Source organism: Urocitellus parryii, chromosome 4 (assembly GCF_045843805.1).
Source record: "Urocitellus parryii isolate mUroPar1 chromosome 4, mUroPar1.hap1, whole genome shotgun sequence".
NCBI lineage: Eukaryota > Metazoa > Chordata > Mammalia > Rodentia > Sciuridae > Urocitellus > Urocitellus parryii.
In genome coordinates, this window is record NC_135534.1 from 127074124 (window position 1) to 127088363 (window position 14240).

At 32.9% G+C, this 14240-nt stretch overlaps 1 protein-coding gene across 8 annotated transcripts in view; it reads left to right on the forward strand.

Annotated features, from left to right (window-relative positions):
• Window positions 1-14240, forward strand: part of Agtpbp1 (ATP/GTP binding carboxypeptidase 1) — a 169106-nt gene that overhangs the window by 63161 nt on the left and 91705 nt on the right. For all 8 annotated transcript variants that reach the window (XR_003302792.2, XM_026410611.2, XM_026410615.2 and 5 more), the window contains 2 exons: window positions 10077-10114; window positions 13688-13896. Coding sequence is in view for 7 of the 8 variants with exons in the window: in XM_026410611.2 (XP_026266396.1) it covers window positions 10077-10114; window positions 13688-13896 (247 nt within the window). In the remaining variant the exon portion in view is untranslated. The remainder of the gene's footprint in view (window positions 1-10076; window positions 10115-13687; window positions 13897-14240) is intronic.

A 14240-nucleotide genomic window follows, 5' to 3' on the forward strand; every position in this document is an offset into this window, starting at 1 on the left:
ATTTCTGTTTTACTTTTTCTGCTCGTATTTTTTCCTGGAATATTTTAAAATAAATATCCACCATTACATTTCACCTGTAAATTCTTTAGTGTGATCATTATCAGATATAGACATATTTTGTGTCTCACCAAAATGTCATTTGTGTACCTACCAAAATTAATAATACTTTCTTTGTATCATCTCATATTTTCTGATTATCAAAGGAATGCCCTTTTTACAGTTGGCTTGTTCAAATCAAGGTCCAGACGAGGTCTCTGATTGACATGTCTCATAAACTTTTAAAATCCATAAAATTCCCCCCATTTTTTGATTCTATTTGTTGAAGGACTTGTGTGATATTTCTTTAGAATGTTCCACATTCTGGATTAGGGTGACTATGCTGGGGTCATTTAGCAAACAGGTATGTTCCTTGAATTTTCTGTATACTGGCAGAGCTAGTAATATGATTGTATTTACTTTGGTTTTAATCAAAATATTTCAGAAGTGGTGCAGGGTACCTTGTTTTGTGTAATGTAAGGTAATTAGTTGGGGCAATCCATTCATTGGAATGTTCCCATATACTTGTCACTTAATAATTTTTCACTTATGCATTACCTGGATCTGTTATTTTATTAGGGGTTATAAAACATTGATTTTTAAATTTTCTCCTTTTTCCTATATTTATTAACTGCAAATGTCTTATAAAGGAGAGCTTGTCCACATGAACTATTTGGTTAAATTTTATTCTAAAACAGAGGGTTCAGGACTTTTCTAGTTTTTTTTTTAAAAATATTTTTTAATAAAGCTGAGCATATTTTAAAATATCTTGGATTCTTCTTTGCTCATAATAAATATTATTTGGTGGGGTGACTCAACATTACTTAGGCAAAGATTATACATAGTCCTGGAATATGTGATGAAATGTAACAAGATGAAATGTTTGTATCACAGTAAAAACCAATTTAGGATCAATGTAGTGTAGTAGTGACTTAAGAGTGGGCTTTGAGGGCAGGCAGACCTGGATTTTCATATAGCTCTCTCACTGGCTCCATGATATGATGTAAGTTACTTATCCTATGTGTCCCCCTTTCTAGTCTGTGGAGTGGTAATAATATTAGTGCTTTTATTGTAAGGTGATTAGGATTTAATGAGATGATTCTGATAACTAGCGTAGTGCTTATATTAATGTAATATATTTTAAGTACGCAATGTAGTAATGTGACTGAGAATGAGTCCTAACTAATACTAAATATACATGTATTTGTATGTATGTTTGTGTGTGTATATATAGGAGCTACTGGGAGTTGAACCTAGGGCTTCATACATGCTAGTCAAGCATTCTGCCTACCATTGAGCTACATCTTCAGCCCTGTTTTTAATTCACATATATTCCTTAATCTGTAAATAATTTCATTTTACAAAAGAAAAACTAATTTTAACTTTTTCTTCTAAAAGAATAAACAGTTTAGTGACCAAATATCTCCATCTTGATCTCTTTGTCATTTTTAGTAATTTGAGGGTCTCTTCCCTAATTAACTTAGAAAACTCAGTAATTTAGAGCTTTCTATAGTGATTCTTCCTCTGTTTAAATAGTACGCCATGCTAAAAGAAGATTTGAGAGATTTATGTTGGAAGGATGATGTTTTCCTTTAGGATTTCTTTCCTTTCTAATTTTAGGGTTCAGATTTAAAGCTGTTAATCCAAAATGAAGCTATTAAGGAAGTTATTGTAACTCTGTCTTTTTTTTTTTTTTTTTTTAAGTTTCTCCATGTTGATGGTCATTGTTAGGATTGATCCTCAAAGAAAAGTAGATTAACTATAGTAACTGGATTTAAGCTTTTCTTCCTCCACTGCTCTTAAATGAATAAACCATAGACTATACTCTTCAAGTTATGTTTGATTGTCTTGTTCTTTCCCAAAAAGATTGGAAAAATTTATGAGGAAGTATAAATTGTTGAAACTGAGAAACTTTTATCAACTTAACATAATATATACTACATTTCAACAAATTAATATTTTAAAATTCTTTGGTAACTTTTATAAATTCATGCTGGCTTATAAATGTCAGAATTTCAGAAACTTTTTTGTACTGAAGTTTAATATATTTAAAATATTTTGGGGGGTAAAAATTTAAAGATGAGTTTTCACCAGGCTTCATAAGTTTTTTGTTTTTGTTTTAAATCTATTGGAATAGTTGAATAAGCTTGATGGGCTCTAGAGTCAGAAAAAAACAGTTTATGTTTCAGCTTGCCAGTGTGAGGAATGAACATCAAAAATTACCATGTTATAAGAATGTTTTCGGATTAAAAGCTATGAGAAATATTATTATTTGACTCAAGCATGTTGTAAACAACTGCCAGCCAACAGAAAGACTTTCTGAAAGTACTGTAATATTTTCATAGTTTTGAATAAAGAATTAGCCGTAGGTGGGAAAATCCTATGGGTTTATTGTAAGCAATTACATACAGCATAATGTTTTAGTTTCCTAGGTCTATTATATCAGAGTATCACAAACTTGGTGGCTTAAAACCACAGAAATTTGTTGCCTAACCGTTTTAGAGGCAGTAGTTCAAAAGAAAATTCTCAGAAGAGTCATGCTCCTTCTGAAACCTATAGGGGAGAATCTTTACTAACTTCTTTCTTGCTTTTCTTTTCTTTTTGTATTTGTTGTACTGGAGATTGAACCTGGGGGTTCTCTACTACTGAGCTACACATCTCAGCCCTTTTTACTTTATTTCGAGACAGGGGCTGTCTCAGTTGCCCAGTTCTCAAACTTGAGAACTCAGCCTCCCCAGTAGCTGGGATCACAGGTGTGTGCCACCCCTCCCTGCTCTTCCTACCTTTTGATGGTTTGCATTGATCTTTTGCATTCCTAGTAGGCAGTTGCAGCATTTCACTTTTTGCCATCATCATTACATGCTGATGTTCTCCCCTTATGAATGTCTTCTCATTGTCTTTTCTCTTATTAGGACAGCATTAATGTTGTTTTAAAGGCCCACCTCCTCCAGTATGGCTTCATCTCCTCCAGTATGGCTTCATCCTAACTAATTCTATCTTCAGTGATGGTGTTTTCAAATAAGTTCCACCCATAGTAATGACTAATTATTAGTTAATTGTAAATATTTAATGGTAGGTATTATTTCTGATCTTTCACTATGTTCTATGTTAGCTATGTTTCTTCTACATAGTTCTCTAAAATGTCTTTCTCTTACTTTAGGTGGATTGGGATAGTCTGTGTTGTAAAACTGTTTGTTAAAAGACCGCTTATATTGAATGGCAAGAGATAAACAGTGATATCTGTTACTTACTGTAGAGAACACATCTGTAATTCAGTGAGCCTGAAGACTTTATAAATAGGATTAATCAGCAGATAGTTTAGTGCTTTGTGGAGTAAATGTTTTCTCTTGACTTTTTTACCTTTTTTTAATAAAAGGAATTTATAACATATATTAATTAAAGTGCCATAGGAAGAGAGATTTACTTAATTCTCATATTAGATCTGATTGTTGGAAATACCTTTCTTACATATAATAAATTGTATATATTCATAGTATACAGTTGATAAGGATTGTCATATTTGGGGTTGACTAAGTCTTTAGGCTCAACAGGCAGTGCTGAGGGCCCTTGATACTTTAGGGGCCCATGAAGGTGTTTTAATTTCTTTGAAGTCATAAGAAAAAAAGTGGACTTTTATACATAAAATGATTTAATCTGTTATTACTAACACATCTTTATATCAACACAGTTTTAAATTATAAATTTTAAATATATATATATTTTATGGTGGAAGGGCCCATGAAAGCAAAGAAGTGACTAGAGCCCATAAAAATCATGATGTTGTCTCAAATATAACTAATCCCTTGAAGCTATCACCACAGTTGAAGATGTTCAACATAATGATTATCCATTGCTCCCTAAAGCTTTACTGTTCCTCTCAGTAATTGCTCTCATGCTCCTTCCTCTTGGCCTGGGTTTAACCAGAGGATGTTTTCTGTCACTAAAGATTAATTTGCATGTTCAGGGATTTTGTATCCTTGGTTTTTTTGGGTGGAGGATTGGCTTCTTTAATGCATCACAATTGTATTTGCGTTTATATTGTTATATAACATTTATTCCCTTAAGTCATTGTGTAGTATTCATAGTTGTATGGATATATCATAATTTCTTTATGTATTTGCCTCTTGATAGACGTTGACTTATTCAGATTTTTGACTTAACAGCCATGAATGTTTATTCACAAAACTTTGTATGGCCTTTTAAAAAATTTTTTTTCTTTTGGGTAAATTCTTAGGTGTAAGAGTGTCTGGATCAAATGGTAGCAGGATAAACTGTTTTTCCTCAGTTGACATGTTAAATTTTTTCTCTAGTTATTTGAACACATGGTGTGCAGTGATAGTAAGTATTTTGATATTTTTGCCCATGTATGTTAGTTCTAGGTCAGTTTCATTTGGTTTAATTTTCTTCGTCATGGGTTTTAATTCCCTTCTTTTTACGAGCCTTATCATTTTGAAAGGGGGCTAGACATTGTGAATTTCACCTTTCTGGGTGCTGAGTGTTTTCACATTTTTGTAAATAGTCTTCAGGTTGTTCTTGGATGCAGTTAAGTTTCACTGGAAGAGTTTGATCTTTTGCTAGGTAGGGAGTGAGTACTATTGAGTCTAGGACTGGTTATTCTTCCCTAGTGAAGCAAACTCTTGAGTCTTATATAACATATCCTACAAATTATGAGAGCTTCCAGTCTGGTTATGGGAACAGGTACTGTTCTAGCCCTGTGTGAATATCAGAAAGACTGTTCTCCAGTCTTTTGGGATGGCCTTTTCCCCAGCTTTGTGGTTAATTCACACACATATACTGATCTTGTTGCTTTTCTAATATTCAAACAGAAATCTCTGAAAAATCTCTGGACTTCTCTTTCTGTTCAAGTTTCTTTTCCCTCATGATCTGCCCTGTGCACTGATTTAGTCTTCTAAACTATGACTTTCGAATGTGGTGAGCTGGGGCAATTGTAGGACCTACCTCTTGTTTTTATCCCCTATGGATTTCTGTCCTTCATTGCTTGATGCTTGATGTATTTTAAATAGTTCTTTTATTCTGTCCTTTTTAAAAAAGTCACATCTCAGATGAGAGGGTAGATTTGGCTCCTGTTATTCCATTTTATCTGGAAGTAAAAGTTCAAGCTGTTTTTTAAAAAATATTTTTTAGTTATACATGGACGCGGTATCTTTATTCTGTTTATTTACTTTTATGTGGTGCTGAGGATCCAACCCAGTGCCTCACAGATGGGGGGCAAGTGCTCTACTGCTGAGCCACACCCTGTCTTCCTTTTTTTTAAAATGATAATTATCAACACATATTAATCATATAAATTAATGGGTTTCATGGTAGTATTTCTACATGTGCAGATATTATGTGTTAATCATGTCCATCCACTCTTCCCTGTTGCCCCTTCACAGTTTCTAATAATTCCCCTATCTTTTTTTAATTTTCAGGTTGTCTGTATCTCTCATTGTTTCTACATATGAGAGAAAACATACAATACTTGTCTATGTTTGGCTTATTTTGCTAAATATATTGTCCTCTGGTTCCATCCATTTTTCTGGGAATGATAGGATTTCATTCTTCTTCATGAGTTAGTAATACTCCATTGTGTATACATACCATATTTTCTTTATCCATTCATCTGTTGATAGGCAAGGCATCTTGGCTTTATATCTCACCTGTTGTGAGGAGTGTTGCAAGAAACATGGGTATGGAGGTATCTCTTTTTGTATGCTGACCTTATTTCCTTTAGATGTAATACCCAGGAGTGTTATAGCTGAATCATATAGTGGGGTTTTTTTTTGGTTGTTTTTTGTTTTTTATGAACCTCTGTACTGTTTTACTTGGTGGCCATACTAGTTTAATTCTCACCAACAGTGTGCAAGATTTTATTTTTTTCCTATATTCTTGCTAGTTTTTTTTTTTTCTTTTGGTAATAGCAACTCTAATTGGGATGAGGTGGGATCTTATTGTACTTTTGAATAGCATTTTTCCTGATGGCTAATGATCCAGATTGCCATTTTTTTATTAGATTGCTTGTTTTTTTTTGTTGGTCACTTTTTGTGTATTAAAATATATTTTGGATATTAATTCTTTGTCAGAAAAATAGCTGTCAGATTTTCTCTCAGTCTGTAGGTGTCTTTTCACTGTGTTGACTATTTCCTTAGCTATGTAGAAGCTTTTTTTTTTTTTTTTTTAAAGAGAGAGTGAGAGGGGGAGAGAGAGAGAGAGAGAGAGAGAGAGAGAGAGAGAGAGAATTATTTATTTATTTTTTCTTAGTTCTCGGCGGACACAACATCTTTGTTTGTATGTGGTGCTGAGGATCGAACCCGGGCCGCACGCATGCCAGGCGAGCGCGCTACCGGTTGAGCCACATCCCCAGCCCTGTAGAAGCTTTTTAACTTGATGGAATCCCATTCACCTTCTCTTTTTATCTTGTGTTTTTGGAATTGTATTCAGGAAATTATTGTCTGTGCTAGTATCTTGAATTGTTTTTGCTATGTCTTTTTCTAGTAGAGTTTTAAGTCCCACACTAAGGTCTTTGATCTACTTTGAGTTGATTTTTGTACAAGGTGAGAGATATGGATTATGTTTCAGCTACATGGAGATATCCAGTTTTCCAGCACTATTTATGAAGCTGTCTTTTCTTCAGTAGTCTGTTTTTGGCACCTTTCTGAAGAACCAGTTAGCTAAAGACGTGTGGATTAATTTCTGGGCATTCTGTTTTGTTCTGTTGGCCTGTGGATCTGATTTTATGCCAGTTTTGTTATTATGGCTCTGAAGTATGCCTTGAAATCAGTTTGTCACTTTTCACTATGCTGTTGGAGAGTGTGGTATTGAAGTCCCTGTTACTGTATTGAGTGGGGCCTTTCTCTTTCTTTATTTCTAGTAGTATTTGTTTTATAATATTGGGCTCTTAAACATTTAGTACATATAGATTTTAGTTTTTTTATCTCAATCATCACGTTTATAGACCTTTTTTCCTGTGTGGTCTGTCCTGTGTTTATGAAGTTCCGATATATGAAAAAAATTTCTTATCACACTTGTCACATTTGTAGGGCTTCTCAGCTATGTGGTTTTTCTGATGCATTTGGTTCTGTTCTCTCAGAAAACACACAAAGCACTTGGAGGTCATTTTCCTATTGGTATCATGATTTGGAGGGATAATTTCCTTGCAACCACTATAGTTAGAGGATTCATAATATCTTATTTGGCCATTTTGGCAATCTATTTCATTCTTCCTCTAATGGACAAGTTTAAGGTCCAAACAAGAAACTTTGCTGCTTATCAGTTGATAGAAGGTTTCTTCTCAGATAATGTTCTTCATTCTGTGTTGTTATTGTTTATAAAGTGACATTTACTTTCACATAAATTCCATAACTTTAATATAGAACTTTTTTTTAGAACCTGATTGTCAACATTTCAGAGGGCTACCAATGTGCAAGCCTTTGTGTTTTTAAGTCCCTGGAATCTTCTTCTTGCAGAGTAATCTTGTACTTCTCACTTCTACAAAAAGGACTGCACAGTATGTCCCCAGTCTTTGAAGGTGAGATGGCACTGATTGGTTGTGAACCTGCACAGCTTCCCCTTGAGTCAGAATGTCATTCTGTCTTCTACACAACTGACAGGAAGCCTTTCTAGCAAGCATGCTCTTTGTTTGGCTCCAGGTATGGCAAGGTATGCCTCTGGGAATTCCCCAGAGGTAGCACGCCAGTCTTCTTTTGATTCTGAAGAAGCAGTTCTCTTCTCTTGTCTTCCAGATTGATGTGTCTCTTGGATTTGCAGGTTACAGTAACAGGAGTCAAAATCCACAAATCATTCCAGAAGAGGCAGAGGCAGGGTCCAGAGTGGCGGCAGGGCTGCAGAAGCCTTAGAACTCTGAGTGAAGCCCTAGCCCTTCTTGTGGTCAAGTAATGGAGGTGTCCAGTGGCAGCTGCCTTCTATGCTGGGTGATGAGTCTTCCTCATCACCTGAATAGGTAGCCACTGCCAAGACAGAAGGTGCTCCCTCAGTGCCCTGGCTTGCCCTGGTAGGACCATAGCCTAGCCAACCATGATCATCACTGCCCTGTGTATGGGCCTTGGGCCCTTACTGTGGCCTCCAGGAGACTGTGTGAATCTGGGAAGCTGCCTGAAGGACCACAGGTGAAGTGGGTTGGAGGTGTGTGGAGTCCAGCCTTGTTCACTTTGTGGGTCTGGTTGCCTTCTTAAAGGGAGGCCTTTCTGATTTTGTAATTCCTTTCTCAATAAATACCTTATAGTATTCAATTTCCATACCATTAAGTTTTTATTTGGCTCTAGGCATGTCATATTTTAATTTTTTTTTTTTTATTTTCCGTGTTCATTGTCAATTCTGTAGACCAGAACTGTTTGAAGAATTAAAGTACCTACAATGCTATCTGGCATTTTTCAGGTTTTACTGAATGTCATTTTCTTTTCCATTTTAGTTTTTATAAAGAACAGGTTCATTTCGAAGATCTATTTAGTTCTATATTTAATTTTGACCCATTTTAATATCACTCTCCATCCTTATTCTGATAGTTTTAAACACTCTTTTGTGCATTTTATTGCACAACTATGAAAATATGACAGCTCCTTACTGATGATTTGTTAAATGCAATGAAAATTCAACACATAATTTCACAATGTTCATTTACTTTTAACTCACCATTACCAACATTTCATATTGTTTTGAGAAAATTATAGGTATGAATTTATGATATTTTTAAAAGTTTTTACTCTATGAATATTATTATAAATAAAGGTTCACGTTTGCTTTATTTATATCAAACTAAAGTGTAACTATTAAGAACTTCCTTTTACTGGTCTTTTGCTGAGTATTTACTTGGTACGTAGTCATGGATGATTGTTTCAGGTATTACTGTGAACCAATGTCCATCTTAAATCTTCTGATTCATTAGCTCTTTACCTTTTCCTGCATTTGGTCATGCTGCCTCTATTTTATCATTAATGTATGCAACTTTTACTTTATTGCCTTGTTTTTGGTTTTAATCTCCTGAGTAGTTTTTTCATAGGTACATATTTTATTACATTATGTAGATTGTAAAATTACCTGTTGAAGAGATGAGCTTGTTTTTAAATTTTATACCCATGAAGAACTTGGTACTGTGGGTGTCTAGTAGGCATTCAACAAATGCTTAATTGTGAGTGAAATGCTTAGTTAAGTTTGATAGCATACATATTTTTAATATAAATTAACTGTAGTTGTTGATTTCTCACTTAAAGGTACTATAGTTTATAGCCTTGCATTTTTAAAATTATTGAAATTGTCATTTTTTCAGTAATTTATTTTTAAAAAACAACTTGAATTACAGGTTTTCCACAGTGATATATATTTTTATAGCTGATTAATGGCAGCTGATTTCACTGTGAGTATTTATGTTCAAAAATATAATATATGTATATTCAATTTTTAGGACTATTCCTTTGTCTTCTCTGTGGATATAAGAATTTTTGAGATAATAGTTACTTTCTTTGGTGCCTCATGGCTGACATTAAGGGCTCATTCTTCTTTTCCAAACTTCTCAGTTCCAAAATGTTTTACACTTGTTGTATTACTTAAATATGAGGATGATAGCTTGATAGAACTGAAACACTTTAATGTCAGAAAGTTAAGAAATTATCTATAGAATTTTGCAGTTATGAAATTAATCTGTTGAAACTTGTTTTTCTTTTAATACCTTTACAAGCCAGGGCCAATGATTCTTGATAGTATGGTTTCTTTGTGAATTTTCTCAGGGTCAGTGATACATATCATTCATGTAACTTCTGACAAAAAGACTTAGACAATGTTAATTTTCTTCTTTTTCTTTCTTAAAAATTTTTGGTACTTTTACTGTTTCAGTCTTCTTCATATCTAATTTGAAGCGGAAGGGAAAATGAATATGGAGAAACACCATATGTAATTGATGCTCTTAACAAGAATAAGTTTGGAATAGATTAATAGAATTACTTGTCTGAGAAGATTGTATGAATTTACTATTGTAGATTAATTTTACTAGTTTTGTTGTTGTTTGTGTTTTCTTGTTGTGTTGACAGGGTTGCTTTAGACACTCTTGCTGCATTGCTAAAATCAAGTAAGTTTTTAAATACTAGAAATACTAGATACTATTTTCCTGAGCATTCTATTTACTATGTTAAAGAAACTGGAAATATAGATTTAGTTTAGTTTTAAAGCTGATTTTTAATATTCTATTGTTGAAATTGATTTCATCTTCTAGTGAAGTTGATATATATTACTAATGCTATATGTTTTTTGAGTTATAATTTGTTCAGTACATTTGTGTAATTTATTTAAGCACATTGATTTCCTATTTCTAAGGTATTTATATAAACATGAAGCTATATTAATAGAGTAAAATAAATAAATATCATGTATCATTTATCGGAAGAGTAAAACTAACATGATATTGAGAATTTTTATTATGAGAAATATAACTTGATTTTAACCTAGAGCCTTTTAATAGAAATTTTATTTCTTGCACAAATTCAAATTGATAACATTTAAAAAGTGGCTGTTAATGTAGATGTATAGTCTAAAAAATTTATTTAGAAAATAAATTACTTTATCTTAACAATTAAGGCATTAGAGTAGAATGTGTCTTATGATGCTTTTGGAGAATAATCATTTTTCCCCCCTCTACATTTTTTTTCAGTATCTATTTTAAATTTCATATTCAGGGCTGGGGATATAGCCTGGTGGTAGAGCACTTTCCTGGCATGTACAAGACCCTGGGTTCAATCCCCAGTTCACTGCCCCCACCCCTCAAATCCCCCATTGTTAGTCTTATGGATGATTGATTGAATAAATTAACATTGAGTCTTAACATTTAACCTGTTGATGGAGTTCCCTTCTCCCTCCTCCTAAGATAGGCATTTATTCAAGATCTTTCAAGGATGAGACCTACTTGCCCTTAAATCTGAATTGTTAGAATTGTGTTTTTTTTAAATACTAGCAAATAATTATTTAAAATCTGATATTTAGTAAAGTGATGTCTTGTTAAATTTCAGAAATCACCATAGTATTTATACACCTGAGTTTTCACTTAACAAATTTACTCTTGAAATGAAACACACAATACTCATGTAGGTTGACTCTGTAGCTTTATTTTCATGTGATATGGTAAACTTTAAACCAAGATCACATATATGAATTTACTGATTATTTGTCACCTTGCTTTGTTGTCTCTGATTTTTTAATTCAAATTGTATAAAGAGTAAATCTGATTTGAAATGGATTAGAATAGCTATTTAAAAGTTTATTAAAGCATACTAATTTTCTGAATCATTGATAACAGAGTTATTAATTCTGAGTCAGTGCAAACTAAAACTCTCAGAAGTTTCAAATATTTTGTAGAAATTGATTAACCTGATTGAAGTCTGATGTTTTTCAGTTTTAAATAATAGTCTTCCTTTTATACCCTCTCTTCTTTTTAAAGAAGAATGCTGGGCAGACATACTTGTTTAGTCTATCAGGATAAAAAAAGTAATTGATAAGTGGTTTATATTTAATGTAGTTTCAAATTATATATGACATTAAATAAGATGAAATTTAATAATTAAAAAATAATATTTAGTAGCACATTACATTTATTTAAATGGTCCATTGCATTTTGGAGCATTTTTACTTATTTATATTTTCAAAAATTCCTTTTTTTGTGTGTGGGGCAACAATAATTTACTTTAAAAGAATAAATTTGACTACTGAAATAAATGTGGATAGACAGTTCAGTTATCAGTGCTGGTAAACTTAAATTTTCTTTTAATTAGAGATGAGGAAATAGGCCAATAGTGAGTTGTATGCCCTGAACACATGAATAAAAATCCCTGTATAATCTGTTTTAATTGTGCTCAGTGCAGACTGTAGGTGGCTCTGTTCATTTCCTTTAAGGATCACCTCAGTACATTTTTGAGTTATAGCTAAGTTTCTTATTTGATCTTTCATAAAGAATTTAAACATTTTTCATGAAGACCATTTGGACTATTGGGAATTCCCACAAAAACGCATAGTTTGTAATAGTTACAGTGATCATAGTAGCTTTTAGCAAAATCGTGTTTACAGCTAGTAAAGGCTTGTAAATTTCAGTTGGTATAAACAAAGTGTATATTCATTTAAATATATGAAATGTTTGTTGGTCAAAACAATTGAACTGCAGGCACAGTGGAGCATTCCTGTAATCCAAGCAACTCAGGGGGCTGAGGCAGGAGAATCTCACATTCAAGGACTGCCTCAGCAACTTATTGAGAGATACCCTCAGCAGCAACTCTGTGAGACCCCATCTCTAAATAAAATACAAAATAGAGCTGGGGATGTGGCTCAGTGGTTGAGTGTCCCTGAGTTCAATCCCTGGTACCCAAAACAAAACAAAAAATTCAATTGAACGGATTTTGTAAATAGCCACAGCCTTAGTAAATTAGCAATATTTACAATAGGGATTTAAAAGCTTTCACATATGAGAGAGGTGTTTCTTCCCTTGATGAGTTTCTTCCTTCTCTAATAACAGAATATAGTTCTGAAAGGGAATTAGTATGTTTATCTCAGTTTTGGCTTACTTGGACAATAGAATAATTCTTTCAGGCAACTCAAATCATTATCTTCTTCATGTCCAGGCCATAGATCAGAGGTCATTTTGTGGGTGAAATTGAGATTAAGAAGAGACTAGAGGGCTGGTGATTTAGCTTAGTGGTAGAGTGCTTACCTAGCATGCACTAGGCCCTGGGTTCAGTCCCCAGCACTGCAAAAAAGAGAGGGGGGAAAAAAAAGAAATCAGAATTTCATTGTAGTTAAACAACATGAGATGGATTAATATTCAAAGTTGTAGCCTTTATTATCCACTCTCCAAAGTAACACTGGGTGGCTCAATATGTTGCTATGATATAATTTCTTTGCTTCTATCTTAGTAAAATGCACTCTTTTGGTTAATAATTTTAAATATTAATACTTTAAAAATAATAAAATAAGGTTGAATTTGTGGATCCATTTCTGTTAATTATATCCCAATCAAATTGATCATTTACAGAAAACCTTTAATGTAGTTCTCATTATATTCAAAATTTAATTCCTCGAATGACTATTTTCTAATCATGTAATGCTCCTTCCCTTTCATTTACTTACTGCAAAGTTGTTTAAGTATTTTTAACTTAGTATTGTTATGGCATAGATGTTTATATAATTGTGGGATAACTAGAGCAATTAATTTCAGTGGAAACAAAGTTTGTATAGGAATTACATTTTAATGGTGGTAATTTCATTGGGAATACCAATTTTGTGACAGAAGTTAATAAAAGTGATAACAGCATTTAACAAAATAATATTCACAGCTAGTAAGTTAAAAGCTTATACATTTCATTTGGTTTATTGTCAGTATATTCATAAGTTTTAAAATATAGGAAGTTTTTTTGGTTTAAAAAGATGTAAACATAATTTAATGAAGAATTTTGGTATTTAGAAATCATTAAATAATATATGGGCAGGAAAATTTCTAGAAAACGTAATGCTTTCTGGAACTTGTCATATTTAATTTCTTAGAAAAACATTTAAATATGTAGTTGCCTTTCATCACAGTTGAGGTTATACTTTTAATTTGATTTATTCCAGTACTTTCTCTTGTCATTTAAACAATATTCTTTCTCAATTTCTTTTGTTAAAGAAACAAATGCCAGGAGAGCTGTAGACAGAGGATATGTCCAAGTGCTTTTAACAATTTATGTAGATTGGCATCGCCATGATAATCGGCATAGAAACATGCTCATTCGGAAAGGAATTTTACAGAGCTTAAAAAGTGTTACAAACATCAAGTTGGGAAGAAAAGCATTTATTGATGCCAATGGGATGAAAATTCTGTATAACACTTCACAAGTGAGTTATTTTCTTACTATTACTCTACTTATGTTCTAGTGATATGGTTTGGTTCTTCAGAAAATTAATTTGCAAATACTCAGAAAGGATATATGATATATATTAATATTTAAAAAATATCAAAACCAAAAGGCACAATTATTTCTCACATGTGAACTCAGACTGAATTTGAGAAGGTAGTCAGTGCACATCTCTGCAATGTGAGATTTTGCCCCCAAAAGATTAAAGGAAGAAGTATAAAATCACCTATTGGATTCCATATAACTTTCTAGAATGTGTAGTCAGCTGTATATAACTCAGTTTTATGTAGATCCTATACAGCTGTTAGGGCAATTCTGTTGTTT